This window comes from Asterias amurensis, chromosome 6, assembly GCF_032118995.1.
Source record: "Asterias amurensis chromosome 6, ASM3211899v1".
NCBI classification, from domain to species: Eukaryota; Metazoa; Echinodermata; class Asteroidea; order Forcipulatida; family Asteriidae; genus Asterias; species Asterias amurensis.
The window spans coordinates 18,463,434-18,485,020 of NC_092653.1; the positions used below are offsets into that span (position 1 = coordinate 18,463,434).

At 39.1% G+C, this 21,587-nt stretch overlaps 1 protein-coding gene and 1 long non-coding RNA gene across 3 annotated transcripts in view; both read right to left on the minus strand.

Moving 5' to 3' along the window:
- Positions 1 to 1,892: 1,892 nt before the first annotated feature.
- LOC139938381 (aromatic-L-amino-acid decarboxylase-like) overlaps positions 1,893 to 21,587 on the minus strand; it is a 29,172-nt gene continuing 9,477 nt past the window's right edge. The window contains exons 2-13 of one of the 2 annotated variants that reach the window (XM_071933854.1): positions 13,384 to 13,444; positions 12,851 to 13,112; positions 12,517 to 12,630; positions 11,979 to 12,101; positions 11,250 to 11,384; positions 10,565 to 10,708; positions 10,188 to 10,254; positions 7,470 to 7,564; positions 6,350 to 6,508; positions 5,795 to 5,893; positions 4,902 to 5,003; positions 1,893 to 4,146 (exon numbers count right to left, since the gene is read on the minus strand). In XM_071933854.1, coding sequence (XP_071789955.1) covers positions 3,946 to 4,146; positions 4,902 to 5,003; positions 5,795 to 5,893; positions 6,350 to 6,508; positions 7,470 to 7,564; positions 10,188 to 10,254; positions 10,565 to 10,708; positions 11,250 to 11,384; positions 11,979 to 12,101; positions 12,517 to 12,630; positions 12,851 to 13,054 — 1,443 coding nt within the window. In that variant the 5' untranslated portion in view covers positions 13,055 to 13,112; positions 13,384 to 13,444 and the 3' untranslated portion in view covers positions 1,893 to 3,945. The remainder of the gene's footprint in view (positions 4,147 to 4,901; positions 5,004 to 5,794; positions 5,894 to 6,349; positions 6,509 to 7,469; positions 7,565 to 10,187; positions 10,255 to 10,564; positions 10,709 to 11,249; positions 11,385 to 11,978; positions 12,102 to 12,516; positions 12,631 to 12,850; positions 13,113 to 13,383; positions 13,445 to 21,587) is intronic. The other variant, XM_071933853.1, reaches the window with a different exon arrangement.
- Positions 18,106 to 20,902, minus strand: LOC139938571 (uncharacterized). The gene is made up of 2 exons (XR_011786174.1): positions 20,327 to 20,902; positions 18,106 to 19,680 (listed from the first exon to the last, which is right to left on the minus strand). It is a non-coding gene; the product is annotated as an uncharacterized lncRNA (long non-coding RNA).

Genomic DNA, 21,587 nt, shown 5'->3' on the forward strand with positions numbered 1-21,587 from the left:
ATGCCATCGACCTGTTTTCATAGAGCTATTAGTATTAAAGTCACCTGGAAGTGGATTTTTCTTTAAATAAAGCTTTTGTCACTAAAATATGTGTTTTTATGAGAGGAATGTGAATAAAAAAATAACTAAGGTTTAAAAATCATAGTTTTGATTGTATTTACAAATTTACGAGTAGGCCCCGACCCGAGAGGGCTCTGTTCGTGACGTATTTCAAGGCGCGATATTTGGAGAGAAATCTTGTAGTCGGGCCCCCGTTTCTCACGTCTGGGAACATGGCACATCAAAACAAATTTAGACACGATTTTACACACATACGTATATTGAAACTTGAACATGTTGAACGCCTAGTGGTTTTTACAAAAGCTATTGCTGCTATTTTTATTTAACTATGCGACTTTTTAGTGACCAAATGGGCTGTAAGATGTGGGTCTGCCTACGTATTATTATAGAAATACGGCCACGGAGCAGACTGCACGCACGCACTATGGCTGCGGTATAATGGGCGGACGGTCACGTAGGACCTGCACGCACGGTGAATCGCATACGGTACCAACAAAAAATCGTGTCACTTGGCAAAAGCTAAAAACATACCCTCAAAGTTCAAACTTACCCGAATTTTTTCACGTTCAGCAAATGCTCCTCTGAGTTCGTCACGTCTTTCAGATACCTTCTTCGACTTCCCACTAGCTAGAAAAATTGTTGGGACGGCGTCGTGTTTAAGAATGGCTCTTCTCGTCATGTCAAATGAGTTGTGTATCCAGGATTCGAAGCACGACGGCTCTAAGTGTTCGCTGCAGCGCTGAAAAAGACGTCGGACCGGACCACTTTGCTCTAGTTAATCTGACTTTCGCAGCCCACAACCGCCTATACTTGGGATCTGCAGGATGCAGATGAAGACTGACCCCATCTTTAGTTGTTTTGCTGCATCCAGCAGCAATACACCTGGTCGGCATTGCCGGAAAAATGCCAGAAAAAAAACTTTTTCGCAGCGTACAAACTCACGTGTTAGAATAACATGTACTTTTGCACGTGTGCTTATCTACGCATCGAGGGGGGTCTATGTTTGATCGAGGCAAAGTCTTCCTTTTCCTACGTCACAAAAGGGGTAGGCGGAGTCAACCCCCAGTCACTTAATTAATTTTTTTAACATATAAATCGTGACAAACAATTACTCAAAAAATTGTTTTATTGTTAATAAACATATACTCTTATGTTTAAAAGAAAAGAAATCCTATTTCTAGGTGCCTTTAAAAACACAGAAAATGCTTAGCACCTAAGAATACGCTAGCAGAAACAAGTTACCAGCCAGCATACTTGGTTATGTATGTGACTGCACTCAGAAAACAAATGGTAAAAAGATGTTTTGTAAAAAAAGTTATGTAAGAAACTACCTAACTTAAGTAAAACACGGCCAAAAATATGTACTGATTTGTAATGTAAAAAAATATAAACATGTTTTGAGAGTATTGCAGTTAATCAAAGTTATGTAAGATTTACCGAAGTAAAGAGAAACTTTACATGGCATTGGTAGGTCTTACATGGAACTGTGAAAAAATGCTGGTGTTAACATGCAAGTTATGTTTTCCCCGCGTGTGTGCCCGCGCGTGTCTGCTTGACAAGATGCTATTAAACGTCTCAGTCCATGCAGTCATGTCGTTCGTGCTCGGCGAGCAAAAGTAACAAGAATGGAGATTTTTGCTCCCAGGTGGACGTATTAAAAGGTGAGTTTCTCAAAAGTTGTTACGATCTAAAGTCATATCTACTGATGTGTGTCGTATTATCATTTGTTAGTTTTTACAGCCATTCTGACCTACATGTTTGCCATGAACTTGAAGATGTATACAGCGCTATAGTGCTGATGCAGCAAGACATGTTGCAACACGTTACAACACATGCCCACTTTTTAGCGCTGCAGACACCTTCAAGTTTATGACAAAAATGTAGGCCGAAATGGTTGTAAAAACTAACAAATAATGATACGACACACATCAGTCTGTGTATGACTGCAGATCGCAATTGTTTTTGAGAAACTCACCTTTCATTACGTCCATCAAGGAGCAAAATCCCCATGCTTGTAACTTGCTCGACGAGCACGAACAGGCAGTAAGGCCTTACTCAAACGTTCAGACGGGAAAAGGGTACAACGGTAAAAAAATGTAATTGTGTACGACTACACACAATCCAAGTAAACGTTTTTACAAGTAAACATTTTTTCCCTAAACAAACAGTAAAATAATAATAATTACACAGCTATAAGGTAAATTAAAGTTTTAACCCATACAAAGGGTAACGCGGAATAGTTTTACATGTCATAAAAGTGTAAGGTTTACACAGCAATCAATGTGTAATATTTTACATATCTAGCGTTTACTTAAAATTTAGGTAAATATGTTTACTCCTAAACGAAGCAAGTTTGTAAGTATTTGTTGTGTAAGTTTTACCCTGCAACGAACTGGTAAAAGTTTACCTAACTGTTAGCAGGTTCACCCCCTGCCTCCAAAACATGTTTTTTTTTACACAACTTGTGTAAATATTTTTCTGAGTGTGGTTCCCTGTGAATTGTTGCTAGCAGAAAGATTTGGTAACCACAATTGTCTGCTGAACTGGTTTATGAAGTTGGGCCCATAATTATCAGTGTTGTGTACGCCACCAACAATTTCTCAACAGTTCAAAGTTCCCAATTAAGGCCTGTTGAAGGCACACACGTTTGGTAAATGTATAATTACTTGGTGTATCCCAAAATGCGTTTATAAAATATAAAAACAACGTGAACATTTAATTTTGTACTCAATCGGTCATCGAACTTGCAAGAGATTAAGAAAGAAAAACACCAGTGTTGCATTCTTTGTGTCCTTTCAGATGCATAACACTCACTTGAATGAGAAACTACCTCTTTCTCAAAATCCTTTTATCGCAAAGTTTTATCAACTATCAACAGCTCTCCATTACTCGTTACTAAAAACATTTTTATGCTAACAGTTATTAAGAGTAACTAAAAGTGTCCAAAGCCTCCAAATTGTTTGGAAAATACTACATTTTCCTATAAAAGGAGTTGTCCACCCGTTGCAAATTCCTTTAACAAAATAGTGCCCTTTGTATAAAACCACAAATTCACAAACACAAAAATCGTCCCGAAATTACACAGTATTGCTCTATTATAATTGGAAGCAAAAACACTTATATTTTATTTAATAGGTATAGCTTTTGAAAAATCAACCCACAGTGTACTAAAAACCATGAGTAACAAAAAAATAACTTCATTTAGGTAGCCTTTAAATGAACGGTTGAAATGAACGGTTGAAAGTTTGAACGGTTGAAAGTTTGAACGGTTGAACATAATAAATTCTGGTAGAATGCTGCAAAGTTCCAGCAGAATACAGTGCAGCTGCTTGTTGACATTAAACTGTCGGTATTCCATCGAAAACATCGACTCCATCCACGTAAATAAGCATGGTGACAGCGGCTTCCAACAGCATCTGCAGCACTCACAAATTAATGGACAACACGGAATTTTGAAACTCGCGTTGGGTTAAGTTTTGAATTTTCACCTTTGTTTTTTTCGACATGATTTTAATGATTTATAAAATTTTTGATACTTCCTTGATGTTTTCTTATGGCTGATGATATGGAAAAGAGTTGCGGTGGTTCTGAAAAGAACTGTAGGTTTCAACTCGGCGTTTGGATCAGATGCTCTGGTCTTTTCTTTGGAGAAGGCTGGACTCTGATGCTGCGTGCTGAAAAGGACTGATGATGCAGATTACCTTGGAGATGCACGAAAGCGGGAAATGGAGCTCGGTGGTGCATGGTAAGACTGAAACCTACTCTGGATCCTTGAACTAGTTTGTTGGGAGTGTGTGCTCACTGAAGTGTCAGTACAGGAGATAGTGGAGGTGTGGGGGTCCAGGGGAATCTGAGGGCTAATAGTTGAACATTCCCATTCGTTCCTTATTTGTTATTGTTAACTTGCAGCCCATCTACCTCCTCCTTGATTGCATTCCAGGCATATAATATATCTTCTGACTTAGTTTGAGCCGCACATACAGCAAATCGAATGATGAACTGCTGATTGAGGTGACTTCCAACCATGAAGATTTTTCCGGTCTTTGTGACCCTGTCAAGTAGCTCTTCATTGAGTGTGTCGGACCCCTTTACAAGGAAACCAAGGACAAAGTTTTATATTTTGGAACAAACGCAAAGAAAGATGACGAGTCTTTTAAAGGGTATATTATGTACTTTTTCCTAACCAAAATCAAAATTCCCACAGATTTACACTAAATTTACACAGTTTGAAGATTATGATAGTAGAAAGCTTCCCTTGAAGTTTTCACTTTTCTGAGGTGCTGTAGTTTTTGAGAAATGAGTAAAAGTAATAATTTTCGTCTCAGTCTTAGCATGTAAAAACGTATTAACCAGTTATGCTATGGTTTTGGTATAATATCATAACTGGTTAAGGGGATTTTACATGCTAAAATAATTTTGGTCTCATGACACCAAAATTATTTTGTGACTTGTTTTACTTATTTCTCAAAAACTACACAACCTTATAGTTAATAATATTTGAAGGGAAGCTTTCCACTATCATTATCTTCAAACCCTGAAAGTTTAATGTAAATCTGTGGACATTTTGAAAAAGTACCCGAATCCTTTAAAACCAGTTGTCACATGTAAGTTGCAATGTGAATCCAGGAAGATGCTTGTTTCTTTATTCTCTGAACTATAACCTTTGACTTAATAATATGGCGTTTTTACCACTGATCCCTGTGGTACATTAGGGGAAGATGGGATAGAAACAAAGTTTTTGATATAATTTCCCACACAGGGTAAATTTTACTAAAGATTGTTTTAATTTTTTTGAGCTTCTCATGAAATTTCAATGGTTTTAGACAGTTTCAGACACTGACCTTAAGCCGGAAGCACACCAACCCAAGCACTACGTCTGCAACGATTTCAAATCGGTCATCTTGCCTGACAAAAGACTCAAACTCACGAGCCAAGCTCACATGCTGTAAAGTCAAAGTTATCGGATAAGGCAGTCTTAAAACACACTATAAAGCACGGCATAAAAGAGCTCGGCAAACAAGACAATTATTTCAATCTTCGAAGAATTAGCAATTCTTCGGGAAGTTTTTATTTTCTGTTTTTCGAAACATTTTGTTTGCAGGCCTATGAAAAATGCCTGTCTGTGAGCAATTTCCATTGTATACTGTGTGCACAAATTACCCGAGTCATTCACATAAACAAATAAAGGGTATACGTAATCTCTCTTAGGGCGTGTCATAGCTCAGCGGGTAAGAGCGTCAGAATCAAACGCTGGTGTTTTTGTTCAATAGAGTGTGGGTTAAGTTCTGGTTATGACACCTGTATCCCTATAAGCAGGACCACAACACTTCCTCCTTAGGATCGGATCGGACGCAAAGCCGTTGGTCCCGTGTGTTGTGTAACGCACGTAAAATAATTCAGTGCACTTATTGTGAAGATAATGAGTCCCCCCTCCCCCGTGTTGGTTTGATTGGCTGCATATTGTGCCACAGCACCGAACAATACGTATGTTAAAGGAGTGGGTCTCATAATTCAAATGTACCTTGCAGGAAAATGCCGAATGCTGTAGCGCCTCGAGGGTCACTGAGTGACGGATCGCACGCAGTATATAAAATACTATTATTAGTATCACATACAAACAGTGGAAAACAGGTGGATTTTTGCACAATATACCAATGAATTGAATTGAATTGAATTGAATGGAATGGACATAGACCGAAACAGCAGTACACTTTAAACCAAAAACAACTCTAACCTTCCTCACGTGCTCCTGGAGTTTAGTCACACCAAACAGCCGTAGGACAAACCACAACTTGAGAGACCGGAACCTCCTTCCAAAAGGGATATGCCAATGCTAAAATGAAATTGAGCAAAATCATCGAAAAGCTTTCTGAGCTGTTCTTACCAGATGGGATTTTTTTTAACTTGAGCTAAAACTTCTGTTGAACAAGAAGGTATTATCCGCTTATATTTTACAACATTTGCTGTTGGTAATACAAACCAAAGGCATGTGTTTATAATTATTCTTATTAATTCTGGTCATGAAGCCAAAGAGTCTCAGAAAAAAACCTTAATCACTCTACAAGGCAAGACATATCCCCGTGAAGAGAAGACAACAAGTTTTAGCTTCAGGCACGGGAGGAATGCAACACATTATTTCAGGGAACCCCAAGAAACCAGACTGTGGAAACACAATTCACTTAGTGCCCTGACGGGATCCGAATCGGGGTCCTAGGTGGGTTAACGTGAAAGGTTAACGTGAAAGGTGAACAAAGATCAACAGTGGGTCAACTCGACCGCCTTATCTTACCCTGTAATCTACCACTACATCTTGATGTTCGTGCTTAAGGTACGTTGCATCTACATGAAAAGCACTCACTAAATCAATCTGATTGCGAACCCACATCGCTGAACAGTCGAAGTTGACTAACATCCACTTGTGTGGATTGAAGTTGAAAGAGTCAGCAAACTAGAAAGAATAGTAAACAAATTCATCAACTTAAAAATACAATACATACAACGTCTGCCCATGACTTTTATGTCATTAGTGCAGTTTGTATGGGTTTCATAAAACGGCTTTTGCATATTTTGGAGCCCCTGATCAATTAGACTTTATTCAAGTCCCGCTCTCGTGTGAGAGGTCCCCATCAAGCATACCGCAACAACTAGCAAACAATCCGTATAGAAGTGCGCCTCTTCGTCCAAAATGTGGTCCCGAGAATGTGCAGAACAGGTTGAGGAATTATATGGACAGGGTTTGGCTCAGGCTTCAGGCCAGTCTGTGGCGTTAAATCACGAGCTCCGAAGTGTGACGTTTGTGCGGCACTTAAATGTAGCCCGAGCCCTAAATGTTGCCTGACCTAAATGTAGCCTAAAACCTGTATCTAAATATCGCCCGGACCTAAATGTAACCCCAAACTTGTACATTTAGGTCCGGGCGACATTTAGGTACAGGTTTAGAGCTACATTTAGGTCAGGCTAGATTTAGGGCTCGGGCTACACTTAGGTGCCACACAGACGTCAGATGTTGACAAAGCGCAACTCCCACAGCAGACTACAACCTATAGTATGGTTTCAAGTTGGGTTTTCGATCGGAATTAACGGGAAAATTTTATAGACGCTATGGCAGTAGACTGACGTGTAAATCATAACTGTTATCGGTAATGTGCACGTGCTCAGAACGAAGTTAACAACGGAAATTACCTGGTAAGCCTGCTGCCACCTACCGTTCAAAAGTCTCACATTTTCCATATTGAACCTACATGAAGGGATACTTTACAATGAGCTCGTAGAATAACAGTATTTACAGACCAGCGTCTTTCCTAAAGCCATGTTTAAGAACTTCATGAATACAAGTTTGTTTTTCCCCTTGATAACTGGAAATAACAAAGTGCACATTATTTTAGGAAGGAAATTAGCATTTTACAAACCTCCAGTCCATCTGCCAAAGGCCGGAACTCTGGGCATATAAACGACGTCCCGGCATACGCAGCGTCTACATGTAACCAGATGTTCTCATGTTCACCTGCAACAAAGTTATCAGTCAATATTAAAGGCACTGGACACCTTTGGTAATTTTCAAATACCAGTATTCTCACTTGGTGTATCCCAACATAGTCAACAAGTCCCCTGTGAAAATTTTGACTCGATTGGTCTTCGAAGTTGCAAGAGAATAATGAAAGAAAAAACACCCTAGCGCATTTGTGTGCTTCAGATGCATCATAAAAGGCTTCAGCTGAAGTCTTTTATTATTTGAGTGAGAAATAAACGCTTTCACAAAACTATGTTCAGAGAGAGCCGTTTCGCACAATGTTTTATACTACCAACAGCTCTCCATTGTAAGTGTTTATGCTAACAACTATTGTGAATATAAATTACAAATGGTGTCCAGTTCCTGAAAAGGCAAAGTATACCTGTTTGGAACCGTCCAGTTGTTTGAATCTAATATTAATGTAGATGCATACAATAAATAACGTGTACAAAATCAATTTCAAAAGGTGGCCTTGTTTTTGAGGTGTCAGATTCAAGTTTGGGGGCGTAACAATAATCTCTTGTTCTAATAATGCTTTATACTATCGAAAGCTGATGTCGTGTAAAGGTTCTTTCCAAAAGTTTGTATTGCCATAAGAGTGATAACCAAAGGTCTATAACGTCCCGTTTAGTGTAGCAATTTGTTTCTACCCAAACGCCCAAACTTCACAACACACAGGAAAACGGTTGATAATAGTCAATTGAGGAGAAACTATAAATAAATAGTAAACTTGCGTGTACGACCATGTGTAAATCTCTTATGGTGAGTGTTGGCTCTGAAAAGAGCCGGTTTGGTCTCGACTTTTCGAACAGTATACTCTGCTCGTCTTCAGGAGCTAACTAACTGGGCCCAATTTCATAGAGCTGCTTAAGCAAAAAAATTGCTTAAGCACGAAAATAGCTTGCTTATTTTACTCATGTTACTGGCAAAAATGTCATGCCATGTACATTGCTCGTGACTTATATTACGCTGTTGTTTACTTAGCATAACAATTGAGTGGAGTCTTAGCCGGTAATCTGATTTTACAAAGCAAAGATTTGTTTGCTTAAGCAATTTATTTTGCTTAAGCAGCTCTATGAAATTGGGCCCAGCTTTACATTGTGGTCGGTTACTAGTCAGCTCACTGTCTAAAGCGAAGGCCTACACTTAATGGGAGGGATTTAAAAGTTAATCTATATTCGATGCTTGCATGTGCAACTGTTTTTTTTAAACTGCTATGCATGTTTTAATAAACCATTTTTGAATTGAATTGAATTTATTGTAATGGGAGACTCTTAAACGCTATGTGGCAGCAGACAGGTAAATTTCCATTATTTCGTCAGTCTGAGCACGCTCATTTTTCTAAAGAACAATGGCTATACCTGGCAAGTCTGCTGCTTACAAGTGCCACCAACAAGTCTCCTATTAGGGACCAATCAGTGTTATGATTGAAAAATAAATCCTTACTTCTTATAAATTCAAATCTAAGAGTTAATTTTTAAATCTAAAAACGAATTGGTTTCCAATTGCAATCCTTTGTTTTCACGTTTAAAGCCCTCCCATTTAGAGTATACCTGACACACTGTCAGTTACGGGTCGTCTGAACAGAACAGCTAAAGGCACATTATTCAATTCTTATTCATAAATACATCAGACAGATTCACTATTCCTATATGTGGAGAGCGCGTCCTGTGGGGTGTTTAAAGGCAGTGGACACTATTTTTGATTTACAGGAAAGAAAAGGGACACATTTTAGGCAAAAACTCGACCCAACCCGGTAAAAGTCGTTTTTTTTCCACGAACGGCGGCCATGATGCGAAGAACGCCCCCATTCGATAGGACGAAGAAGAACCCTCGTCGCGCACGCGCGCATGGGCTGCCGAGCCAAGACTTTCAAATTTCATGGTGTTCGGTAGGTACCTACAGTCATGGTTACCAGGGAGACGAGGTAGTAATCGGTGTTTGATAAGTGCCATACTTCCAATGACCCTTTGCTGTCGTTACCTACTAACAGAAATGTGGAGTATCGGGTGATTTGTCAAAGACTAGCCTTCACAGTTGGTGTATCTCAACATATGCATAACAAAATAGCCTGTGAAAATTTGAGCTCAATCGGTCATCGAACTTGCGAGATAATAATGAAAGAAAAAATACCCTTGTCACACGAAGTTGTGTGCGTTTAGATCGTTGATTTCGAGACCTCAAGTTCTAAACTTGAGGTCAATCAAATTCGTGGAAAATTACTTCTTTCTCGAAAACTATGTCACTTCATAGGGAGCCGTTTCTCACAATATTTAACACCATCAACCTCTCCCCATTGCTCGTCACTAAGAAAGGTTTTACGCAAATAATTATTTTGAGTAATTACCAATAGTGTCCACTGCCTTTAAACGGTCGATAATAACCAGCTAGAGATGTTTATAACCGGTTGTTTTCGGAAACTACACGCTAGTCATGATGCATAACGTTTCTCGTTACGGCCTTCGGCTAGGGCTTTTATCACACGGCAACGACCCTGCCGGTTTTAAACGGCCGTTAAAGAACTCGTCGCTACCCTTTTATTCCCTTATTTACACACACAAAAACTACAACTGTAAGCCAATCACTATGTTATCATTAGCATGTTAAGATTGCTTACATATTGCCCCAATTTCTGCCAGATTGTCGAAGGCACACGATGTAGTAGTCCCAAGATTTACACAAACCTACCGGGGGAAAATAAACTACAATTAAAACATATAAGATCCAAGTATTTTGCCTGTCGTGATGAGACATTGGTTTCTCCCGCTAGGAGCATGGATGGTAGAGCAGACTGCAACACCTTCCCAAATGTTTACGAAGCAATTATGGATTGGTTTTATTACTTTGCTCAATGGCACCAGAGTCGTGACCGGGGTTCGAACCCGTACTCTGTCTGCTGTTGACAACACCCGAGCTTGAGTCCGTTGAACTAGGCTGCTCGGCTATGGCTGAATAAAGGGGGTGTGATAAGGGCGTGACAAAAATGAAACTTACGAATGCAGGAATGAGCCCATTTGCCTTGTCTTCTTTGATAGCCTGTGCCAGTGTGTCCCCTCGTAGCGCAAACTTAGCATCTGTTGGAAGCTTTCGCATTCTGACTGAGCTGATCAATGACGCTCTCTCTACTGAACAATGGGCCTAAAATATACAAATTGTGATAATGTATTTTTTATATAGCGCATTTTCCATTACATGTTCAAGTGCTTTACTATTATATTGTTAACAGAATGGGTTAGTTTTGGGCAATTTTTTTAAGATGTTGATAGATCGTTGATTACGGAGAGATATTGTTAGCTTATTATATCGTTTGGGAGCGGCAGTAGTGAAAACTCTATCACCGAGTGTGGGCAGCGTCTTGGGAGATGGGTGGTTCAGCGTGATGCATTGAGAGGAGCGTAGGGAGTAGCGGGATGGTTGATAGTTACACTTTCAGATAGGTAGGGAGGAGCATAGACCTTGGATGCGTTTGAAGGTGAGAAGAAGTATTTTGTATTCAATACGGGACCTGATGGGTGCCAGTTCAAATGAAGAAGGAGAGTACTTGCAGAATAAAGTCATGCTCTTTAGTCCAATTTTCTTTAGCTCAAACTAAACTCGTTAATATTTTTCTCCAATACCATAGTTCTCCAAAAATCAAATTAAAATCTATATTGATAATAACTAAGTTAAAAATAGTTACGTATTCTGATGTATAAGCGACGAGCTTTGACATGATTTCATATTGGTCTTTGTCTGGGTCCAGTTCATGCTGCTTATTTATTGTCTTCATCTTAGCTGAAAGTAAAGCCATAGCTGTACTCTCACTCGCTGTTCCCTGAAACAAAACAAAATCAAATGTCATCACAAAGTACATCTGAATAGATGTTAACTTTATCCCCGATGCAAAATTAATCCCGCTGAAAAACCAATACGTTTCAAAATGCCCTATCTGCCGGTCTAGCTTGGCGGTCTACAGTGGTAGTATTCTCTACCAATGTAGTGTTCGGTTTTGGTTTTTTTTTTTTCCCTCCGTGAAAAAAAAAAAAAAAAAAATGTTCGTTGGCTCGAATGGGGCACTATGTGGATTGTGATTTCAGTCCCTGCACACCTTACAGCGTGAGTTTTCCCTGGAATATTAGTTCTCTTGAGTTTTCTACCGACATCTAAACTTACACTCCCTGGGTGCCCTTGTCTTCTCTCCATTTTGGTTAATTCTTTCAAAGATTATGCTCATCTTTCTGAGAGTCAATGGCTTCACAAACAGAATTAATGAAATTGGTGTGTTTTTCTGGGTAGAGAGCGCGTTTAATTAAACTCGTTTCACTTTGTTTGAACATACACTGGAGATTGGACGTTCGCAAAATGTTACCGGCTGAAGTGTTTTAATCACACAATCATAAACTTGACCAAGTCCAGACTTGCTTTATACCTGAATCACTCCTCCACCCTTGCTGCCTTCAGTACATGTAAGGAATGATTCGGGGAGTTGAAGCATTTTTCCTAGCCAGTCTAGTGTCACCATCTCCAGTTCTGTGCAAGCTGGACTGCAAATCTGAGTGTAAAAGTGATTCAATCTTAAGACACATTGTTTATTTAAGTCACCACTTTGGGCTTATTGCATGCTCACGTATAGCGTCTGCAAATCTGCACGTATGTACCTGACGTAAACAGTGGTAACTTCACGTGTATACTATTTCTCACGTTCACGTTCACGTTGTTGCAGCTTAACCTACCTAATGATAGCTCTTAATTCACGCGTGCTCTTAATTCATCAAAGATTGCGGCCAATGACGTCTATTACAATCCATCTTTTAGGCCGCATCCGAATTGGCGGCTACATCTACTGCTACAACTGTTGCTACAGTGTGTTGCTTATGCATGATGACGCGGTAGTCTTGCCGTAGCCGTAACTGTAGCCGTAGCTGTAGCCGCTAATTCGAACGTAGCCGTTAAATCGGCAAACCTACCCAGCTGAATCCGATACATCCAATGGCGTCCGATAACATATCAGCCAGTATTGAAGCATACGAATTACCGCAGGCAAAGTAGGCGTGGAAGTGCGGTGACTGCCAGTGAGTTACCTGTAGTTCGTGGACAGAGAAATTATCACTTAGAAATCGTCATTTGGAAACTAATCAGCAGTCAGTCATGGATATAAGAAAACAGAGATTGGTTTGATTCCTCTGCATCAGCCACGGAAGCAAAAGTCCCCACCTAATAAGCGAAGGTTAATCTGCAAGAGGGTGCTAAAAACCTGACTAAAAGTACGATCACAGACTTGGAAGCAAGTCTATAGCTTACCCCTGGCATGATGACTCGCTCAATGTCTTGCATAACATCCTGCCACTTATCCGGGTACTGTGGTGCCTCGTCAGGAATCAAACTCCTCAGGTATCCAGGCTTTACTTTAGATAGAGGTGGTCTCTCAGATACACCTTCTATGTAATCAGCAATGTAGTCTACCATCTCTTTACCCCACTCTCGGAAATCAGATGAGTTGGTCATGGCAGACAGAGCTGTGTTTAACCGTCAGTGCTGGATTATGCAGTGGTGTTTCAGTTAACTAAATTTATAAAAAATAAATTTATAAAAAATAATTTAACAGTGGAGAATCCATCATTAAACTTCCGACTCGGTATATATAATAACTGTTAACTTGTGTTACCTGGTGAGCCCGTGTTTCAAAGTCCGTTTGATTCAAGTGCATTATGTTTAAGGGAACACAAAACATTCAAAAACGGTCTGAACAGATGGATAGAGGCCCCCTAGAACAAAGCAAACACATGGGGAAAAATTACACATGATTAAAAAAACTGTATGATAACATATCATACTTGTTATGCTTGCGGTTCAAGAAACCATGGACTTCCTTCTTGTGAAGCCCGGCGCGTACTCCTGTGAATTATAAGTAACGCAAAGGTCACCACATCACACTAAATTAAGATCATACAACAACAATTATAGTTCACAGTGATTTATTATGATCAGTAAAACACGATAGTTATACGGACAATTGGTTTAGGTGAAGCCAAGGCTTTTGTGCCTTAAAGGCAGTGGACACTATTGGTAGTCACTCAAAATAATTATTAGCATAAAACCTTTCTTGGTGATCAGTAATGGGGACAGGTTGGTGGTATAAAACATTGTGAAAAATAGCTCCCTCTGAAGTGCCATAGTTTTCGAGAGAGAAGTAATTTTCCACGAATTTGATTTCGAGACCTCAAGTGTAGAACTTGAGGTCTCGAAATCAACTATCTAAACGCACACAACTTCGTGTGACAAGGGTGTTTTCTTCTTTCATTATTATCGCGCAACTTTGATGACCGAATGAGCTCAAATTTTCACAGATTTGTTTTTTATGCATATGTTGAGATACACCAACTGTGACAATTACCAATAGTGTCCACTTCCTTTAACAAAACTCTTTTACTCTTGTACAGAAGTACCTAAAGAATTCTTGAGACTCCCAGAATACAATCCACGAGGCACATTGTGTTTTTTGTAAGTTAGTTAGTCTTGTATTGGCTACCTAATACAATTATCATAATAACATTGATTGCGTGTTGTTCTTATTTAACGGTTTTTCTTGATAGGCCTATATCTTGTTTTAACAGTATTTTTAGGTGTTCGGGTATTCAACCCGAACACCTCTTATTTTTGTTTGTTTTTTTAGGTGTTCGGACTCGAGTCCGAAGACCTCTTGTTTTTGTTCGTTTTTTTTTTTTTTTAGGTGTTCGGACTCGAGTCCGAAGACCTCTTGTTTTTGTTCGTTTTTTTTTTTTTTTAAGGTGTTCGGACTCGAGTCCGAAGACCTCTTGTTTTTGTTCGGTTTTTTTTTTTTTTAGGTGTTCGGACTCGAGTCCGAAGACCTCTTGTTTTTGTTCGTTTTTTTTTTTTTTTTAGGTGTTCGGGCCAACAGCCCGGAACACCTCTTATTTTTGTTCGTTTTTTTTTTTTTTTTCTTCATACTTCTTCTTCTTCTTCTTCTTCTTCTCCACGTCCTTTGTCCGCTAACAAAAGCGCCTTTCCCTAATTCGTATGAACTTGAAACTTCACACATAGTTAGCGATTTATTAGGAGAAGAAACCGTGTGAGTAACGTCATGATGACGTCATCAATTCTTGAGTTATGAATATTCAAAGTTTATTAATTCAAAAAATCATAACTTTTGATCTACATGAGGGATTCTTACAATCGAAACATCATCGGAATCGTCATTGAAAACTCCGTGAGCGCCCCACAGACATAACCCCATTTTGATGTTGTCTTCCGGCTCAAAAGAGAGGTTGAAAATTTCAAAATTCACGTCTAAAGAACAACGTAAATCCCCATTGGTATGTGCATAAACATTGCACGTAGGCATACACACAACGTGTAGTGTATTAGCGGTGCAGCAGAGCACGCTCCAGTGATCATCCATTCTGCTTATTAGCGGCGATTGTCCGCTAAAAAAAATCACACTTTCCAAGCACATATAAAAATGAAACTTCACACATAGTTAGATATGTATAAGGAGAAGAAACCGTTTGAGTTATGTCACGATGACGTCATCAATTCTTGAGTTATGAATTTTCAAAGTTTATTGTTTCAAAAAATCATAACTTTTGATCTACATGATGGGTTGTTACAATCGACACATCATCGGAAAGTTCATTTAAAACTCCGTAAATGCCTCGCACACGTGATCCCATTTTGAGCTCGTCTTCTGGTTCAAAATCGAGTTTGAAAATTCACAATTTCTTGTATAAAGAACTACGAAATTTCCCCGTTGGTTGTGCGTAACACTTGTGGCGTACACGTGTAGTGTATTATGCATAATTTATTTGGTGGCATGCTGCCAAGTTTGTTGTACTCTGTGCCATAGCGTGATATGCATAGAGCTATATAGCTATGCAGAACGCTGCGAAAACGATTTCATTTCAATCTTCAGCGTCAAATTGTTCAAATGTTACCCTTCTGATGGCTTAGTGGTCAATGTGGAATTGAAGACGAAGTTTCACTGAGATAGCTACCTACTTCAGTGATTCATGGGACTTTTAATTATGTGAGAAAACAACAGTACAAAATGACGAACATTGGTCATGTTTTGGTTAAACACCGAGAAGAATAGAGACGTTACATCGATCGACCACTCCACCCGGGTGAAGGGCGTTTTGGGCCCACGGAATTCACGTCAGTATTACGATATCTATTACTTCTTGAACTTAGCATAATCATCAATTGTTTTGATTATTTGTTAAAACAACTATCCAAGTTATTTTGAGTTAAATATTTTGAAGAAAAAAAATCTCTGGAATAACATAAGCCCTTTCAAACTTTCTCTAGTAGGAAAGGACGTTACGTAAACTAATCTATTTCTACCTCCATGCACAGACATGGATGTTACAATACAAAACAGTCAAAGAAAACAGAATGGTTAAAGCATAAGGCCCAAGCAATTAGGAGTGGTCTTGCTAAAAAAATACTGCCGGATTAAACAAAACTTTAGTACAAACAAATCAATAAAACAACCCAGATTTTCATCTTCTTCTTCTCTTCGTCCCTTGTCCTCGAACAAAAGCACACTTCCAAAACTCGTATGAACTTGAAACTTCGCACATAGTTAGATATGCATTAGGAGTGGAATAATGTGTTAGTTAGGTCATGATGACGTCATCCATTCTTGAGTTATAAAAATTCAAATTATTATTTCAAAAAATCATTATTTTTGATCCACGTTTTTTTTTTACTTCTTTTTTAAAATATTATCAATAGAGCGCGAAAAGGCTTCATGAAGAATAGTCTTCGTTCAAGGCGGTTAAAAAATACATGCCCCTTACAGTATTTTCTTCAGTCGTCAGTCAATATTTCCTTAGTTCATATTTCCTAAACTACATAAGCTATTTTGATAATCTGTACATCATATGAAAGGGCTTTACGTACTTGACAGAAATGGATATGTTGGTGAACTTTCGTTGACCTTTTGACCTGTTTAAACGGGAAGTGACTGTGAAATGATTTGAAAAGGCGTGGTTGATTGTCTTTTAGGTCGAAATAAACATCCTTTGATGCTTTACCATCACACCATACAAGTCTGGCAAAGGTCTGGTTTAAAACAAATATTACCGATGACGTCACCAAACATACACTTTTACTAAATGACGTAATCATGTGGTTTTGACAGTTTTTGTAATTTTAATCATTTATTACAAATCTTGAGAACAAAGCAAGGTATAATATTTGTTTTTGAATCCAGGCTTTTACTCCCGGAAACCGAACACCTTGAGTTTGTTCACAAACTCTCAATCTCTAGTTTTTTTTCTTTTTTACTTCGTCTTTTTCTCCGTGGTTTTTGTCCGCTAACAAAGACATACTTGCTAAGCTCACATAAACTTGAAACTTCACACATAGTTAGATATTCATTAGTAGATGAAACCGTTTTAGTATCGTCATGATGACGTCATCAGGTGTCGAATTACAAGGTTTTTAGGTTCAAAAAGTGACCATTTGCTTTTTGCTATATGTCTTCGAATTTTACAGTTATGATATTCATAATTACGCATCTGATAGATCAAGACTGGGACTACATTTGAAAAGTTAACGTCAAAATCGTATGACCCCTCCTTCCGTTCGTACCGGAAGGTCAAAGTTTGCAATTGTATATTTTTCTTCAAAAATACATCTCCGTCCTTTGCCCTCTAGTCTTGGCCCAAGACGATGGTGCTTGATTCTGGATAGTATACCACGCGCGGTTGAATCGCCAAAGCGCGCCCGCCACGGTATGATTTAGTTACGTGGACGGCTCGAAATCTAGACTACACTCTGCAAGCTACCATCGTCTTGGCAATCCTGCAGTGCTGCGTGCACTGTGGGCGTTGCCGTATTATGTAAATAAGGCCGTTGTCAAGGTTGTGTAATGCATATTCAATATGTGAACAACATGGCAGCACCCAACAGCATGAAATGAAGTCGGGCCACGGTCGGACGTTCGGGACGAACGAGTGATATAGTATGGTTTGCCTAGCCATAAAGAACGCAATGCAGGGATTTAAATTCTACATCCCCTTTTCCCAGAAAACCAAATGATAATTATTGTCGTTATTCTGAAGAATAGCTGACTACAGAATGTCTAAGAGAAAACTGACTAAGGAGGAATTAAGAAACAAAATGCTTGCATCTTCGTTACGTGTCGTGTTTGTTTTATGGTTTTATACTTCCCGATTGATTTCTCGTGGGCAGATCACATGAACCACAGACAGACGAACTACCCGCAGTGCATATATTATACCATGGAGGTACCTCCATGATTATACTCACATGGAGGTACAAACCTCCATGATACTACCGTATATAGTAGTTTTACTACAGCAAACACTATTCACTGTACATGTACAATTTAATTGTCGTTCAGGCATCGACTCATATGACTTTGCACATGTATTAAACTTTAGGGCTACTAATTGTGTCACAATCACATGAATACCTAATAGTATGTTATAATTAACAATGATGTATTGTGTCTAAAAACAATTGATACAGTTTAATTAAAATTATTTCTAAATAAAGGCCAACACAAATTACTTGTTCATAAAATTGATTTCTTTATTGCCAAACACAAATTCTTCACAGAACAGTGGCTATTAAAATGATCAGGTTTGTAAACAGGCTATCGTAACAACGATACCCCACAATTAAAGCCTGAGCGACTAGTGAAATTTGCTTCTCAACTATTCGTGCCTCAAATAGTCGCAACTTCAACACACTAGTCATTTTTCATGCCCCAAAATGCATTGCGACGTATTATTTGCTGCAGGTGCAATAGAGTAAAACTCACGCTGAAAGGATTTAAGGATTGTGTCACTTTATGTCTAGGGCTGGGTGACTAGTGCGACAGTGTCAAACTTGTCGCACAGTCGAGATTATTAAAATCACTAATCGTGTTGCGACTACTTTTTTTAATTCCTAATTGAATAATCGTGTACTACAAAAATAGTAACAACTTCCTGTATGGTGAACTGTCTATTGTATCGCTCACGACTATTCATGGCAACATAATTTCTTTACGAAACACAGTCAGTGACACCAGTGACAATCCTTCAATCCTCTAAGCACGAAATTTACCATATTGCCCCTGCGGCAAACAAGTCGTGACTAGTGTCGTAGTCATGACTTTTTGAGGTGTGACTAGTCGAGTAGTAACTTACACTAGTGGCCCAGGCTTACTGATGTCTGGTTGTGTTTCATAGGTAAATTATGTTGTCATGAAAAGTCGTGACTGTGAGGGACACAATTTTTTCAGCAAGCAGGAATAGTCGCAAGTATTTTAGTTGTTGTGGTGGCTCGATTTACGGAGTAGGTGAATAATGGCAGTCGCAACTCGACTAAGCAATAACTAGTTGCGATTTCGACATCAATCGTAGTGCGTACCACTAGTCGCCAATCACAGGCTTTCCCACAGCAGCATTTACAGTGCACAGGTAGCACAGCAGTTATACACAATACTGTTTGTACTATGTACTTGTGTGAGCGGCTGAGCCTACGACCACTCTTCTACATTGTGGGGTGCAATGCAGTTTTTATCTGATTCTCTGTGTCTTAGATAGGCAGTTGAAAGACCATGTTGCTCATCTCGCCCAACTCTTCCACTTAGTTGTACATTTTCATCTTGGTGTTCAAAATAATGACAAACATCAACCCCAGTCCAAAAGCATCGGTTGCTAAGAGTATGCACACAGTTCCCACAGTGTTGAAAAAGCTATGTAAACTCGTCTTGAAAGTCAATCTCTGTATTGGTATGGTATGATACATGTCGACAATAAATTGTGATACAGTGGTGGAACTTTGCAGCAAAATGTAGAGTACAGTTCTTCACATACGTCTTTCTTGATTGACAGTTAATATGATGTTCCATCTTTTCCTTTTCTCTTGAGACTTCCTCTGCAAAACAGCAAAATATCTCTTCCACAATTATATACGCTTGAATCTTGATTCTGTCACAGATTTGTCTCTCTTGAATCAAGAACTCCATTCCTTAATTGCAGAGCAGTCGACTACCCATTCATCTGACAAGACGAGGCCTAAAAAGTATCAGTACTCCCAAGGTGGACATGCAGCAGTTCTCTAAAAGCAGACTCCTCTCCTGGAAATGTGCCCTATCAGAAGAATGAAACAAATACAAATCATAGAATAAGTTCAGTGATTATATTGGGTCTCATTGTACTAAACTTGTTCTGCATCAAGCTTAATGTAAAATGTATATCTGTTTTGATTATTAATATTAAACTGTTGACCAGCGAGGGTTACGATCATCAATCAACCCAACTATAGCAATTGCAAACAAGTGTTAATTGCTTGTGCACAGAAGAAAAAAGTAAGTTAAAAAAAAAAATGTCAGCCAATGAGCCATTTTCAAATCGAGGGATATGTATCTGTGTGCATTGAAGTGTTGGTGACTCGAGTCAGACAAATCCAATCTCACATAAAGCTGGGCTATGTTCGTTCCAAACCGAAACAAAACCAAGGAGTAGGCTCATACTTCCTTCGAATGCGAATGCGAAGTGGATTTTGGTGAGGCAATACTTTTACGAGCTGCCCTTCCATAAGTGAGACACAAGAAAATTGTGCTTCGCATGATGAAATAGCACTGCTATTTAGCAGGAAGGAGGTCTACCTACATGAATAACAACAAGTTTTGAAGTATTCAAACATGACAAACAATGACTACTTACAAATGTATGACTTTACGTTTTCTAATTCTATACAGATTCGATCAATATAAACAAGATTCTCTCCACTCACCACTTTGTGACACTGACAGTTACATAATGACTTGGGATCCATGACTTGCTCAGTTGCAAACGTTGGTCGTATGTGGTATCATGCTCTAGTTCCCTATAGTTTATTCACACCCGGACATCCTACCTCCATGGTCCAACTGCTGCCTGCATGCAGCAGACGAAGCACACGAGAACTGGCGGAGTTTATCGCAAAACCAGACCGTCCGCAGAGAGGGCACTAGCTGGTATATAGTGACATAGTCGTTCATTAATTGCCATCTAGATAGCAGATCAATATAGCTTCGGCTCACTTGTTCATCTTTAGCATTCATAATCGTGAATATTTCCTATTTTCTTACGATTTTTCCTCCACGACAAACACGGAACTGCCAATGCCGTGTAATCATAACATGAATGACCCCGGGGTCAACTAATACATTATGTTAATTTATTACAACGATCGCACGCTGATTGGTTCTACAGAAAGCTGTAGAAGAAAACAATGAAAAAGTTAACACAGCGCTGCAGGATTGCCAAGACGATGGTAGCTTGCAGAGTGTAGTCTAGATTTCGAGCCGTCCACGTAACTAAATCATACCGTGGCGGGCGCGCTTTGGCGATTCAACCGCGCGTGGTATACTATCCAGAATCAAGCACCATCGTCTTGGGCCAAGACTACTTGCCCTCTAACAAAAGCACACTTCCCAAACCTGTATGAACTTGTAACTTCACACATAGTTATATGTTTATCAGGAGAAGAAACCGTTTGAGTTACGTCACGATGACGTCATCAATTCTTGAGTTATGAATTTTCAAAGTTTATTATTTCAAAAAATCATAACTTTTGATCTACATGATGGGTTGTTACAATCGACACATCATCGGAAAGTTCGTTAAAAACTCCGTAAATGCCTCGCAGACATGATCCCATTTTGATCTCGTCTTCTGGTTCAAAATCGAGTTTGAAAATTCATAATTTCATGTATAAAGAACTACGAAATTTCCCCATTGGTTGTGCGTATTACGTGTGTCGTACACGTGTAGTGTATTAGGCATCATTTATTTGGTGGCATGCTGCCAAGTTTATTGTACTCTGTGCCATAGCGTGATATGCATAGAGCTATATAGCTCTATTATTTAGAGCTGTATAGCTCTATTTATGCAGAACGCTGCGAAAATGATTTCCTCTCAATCTTCGGCGTCAAATTGTTCAAATGTTACCCTTCTGATGGCTTAGTGGTCAATGTGGAATTGAAGACGAAGTTTCGCTGAGATGGCCAGCT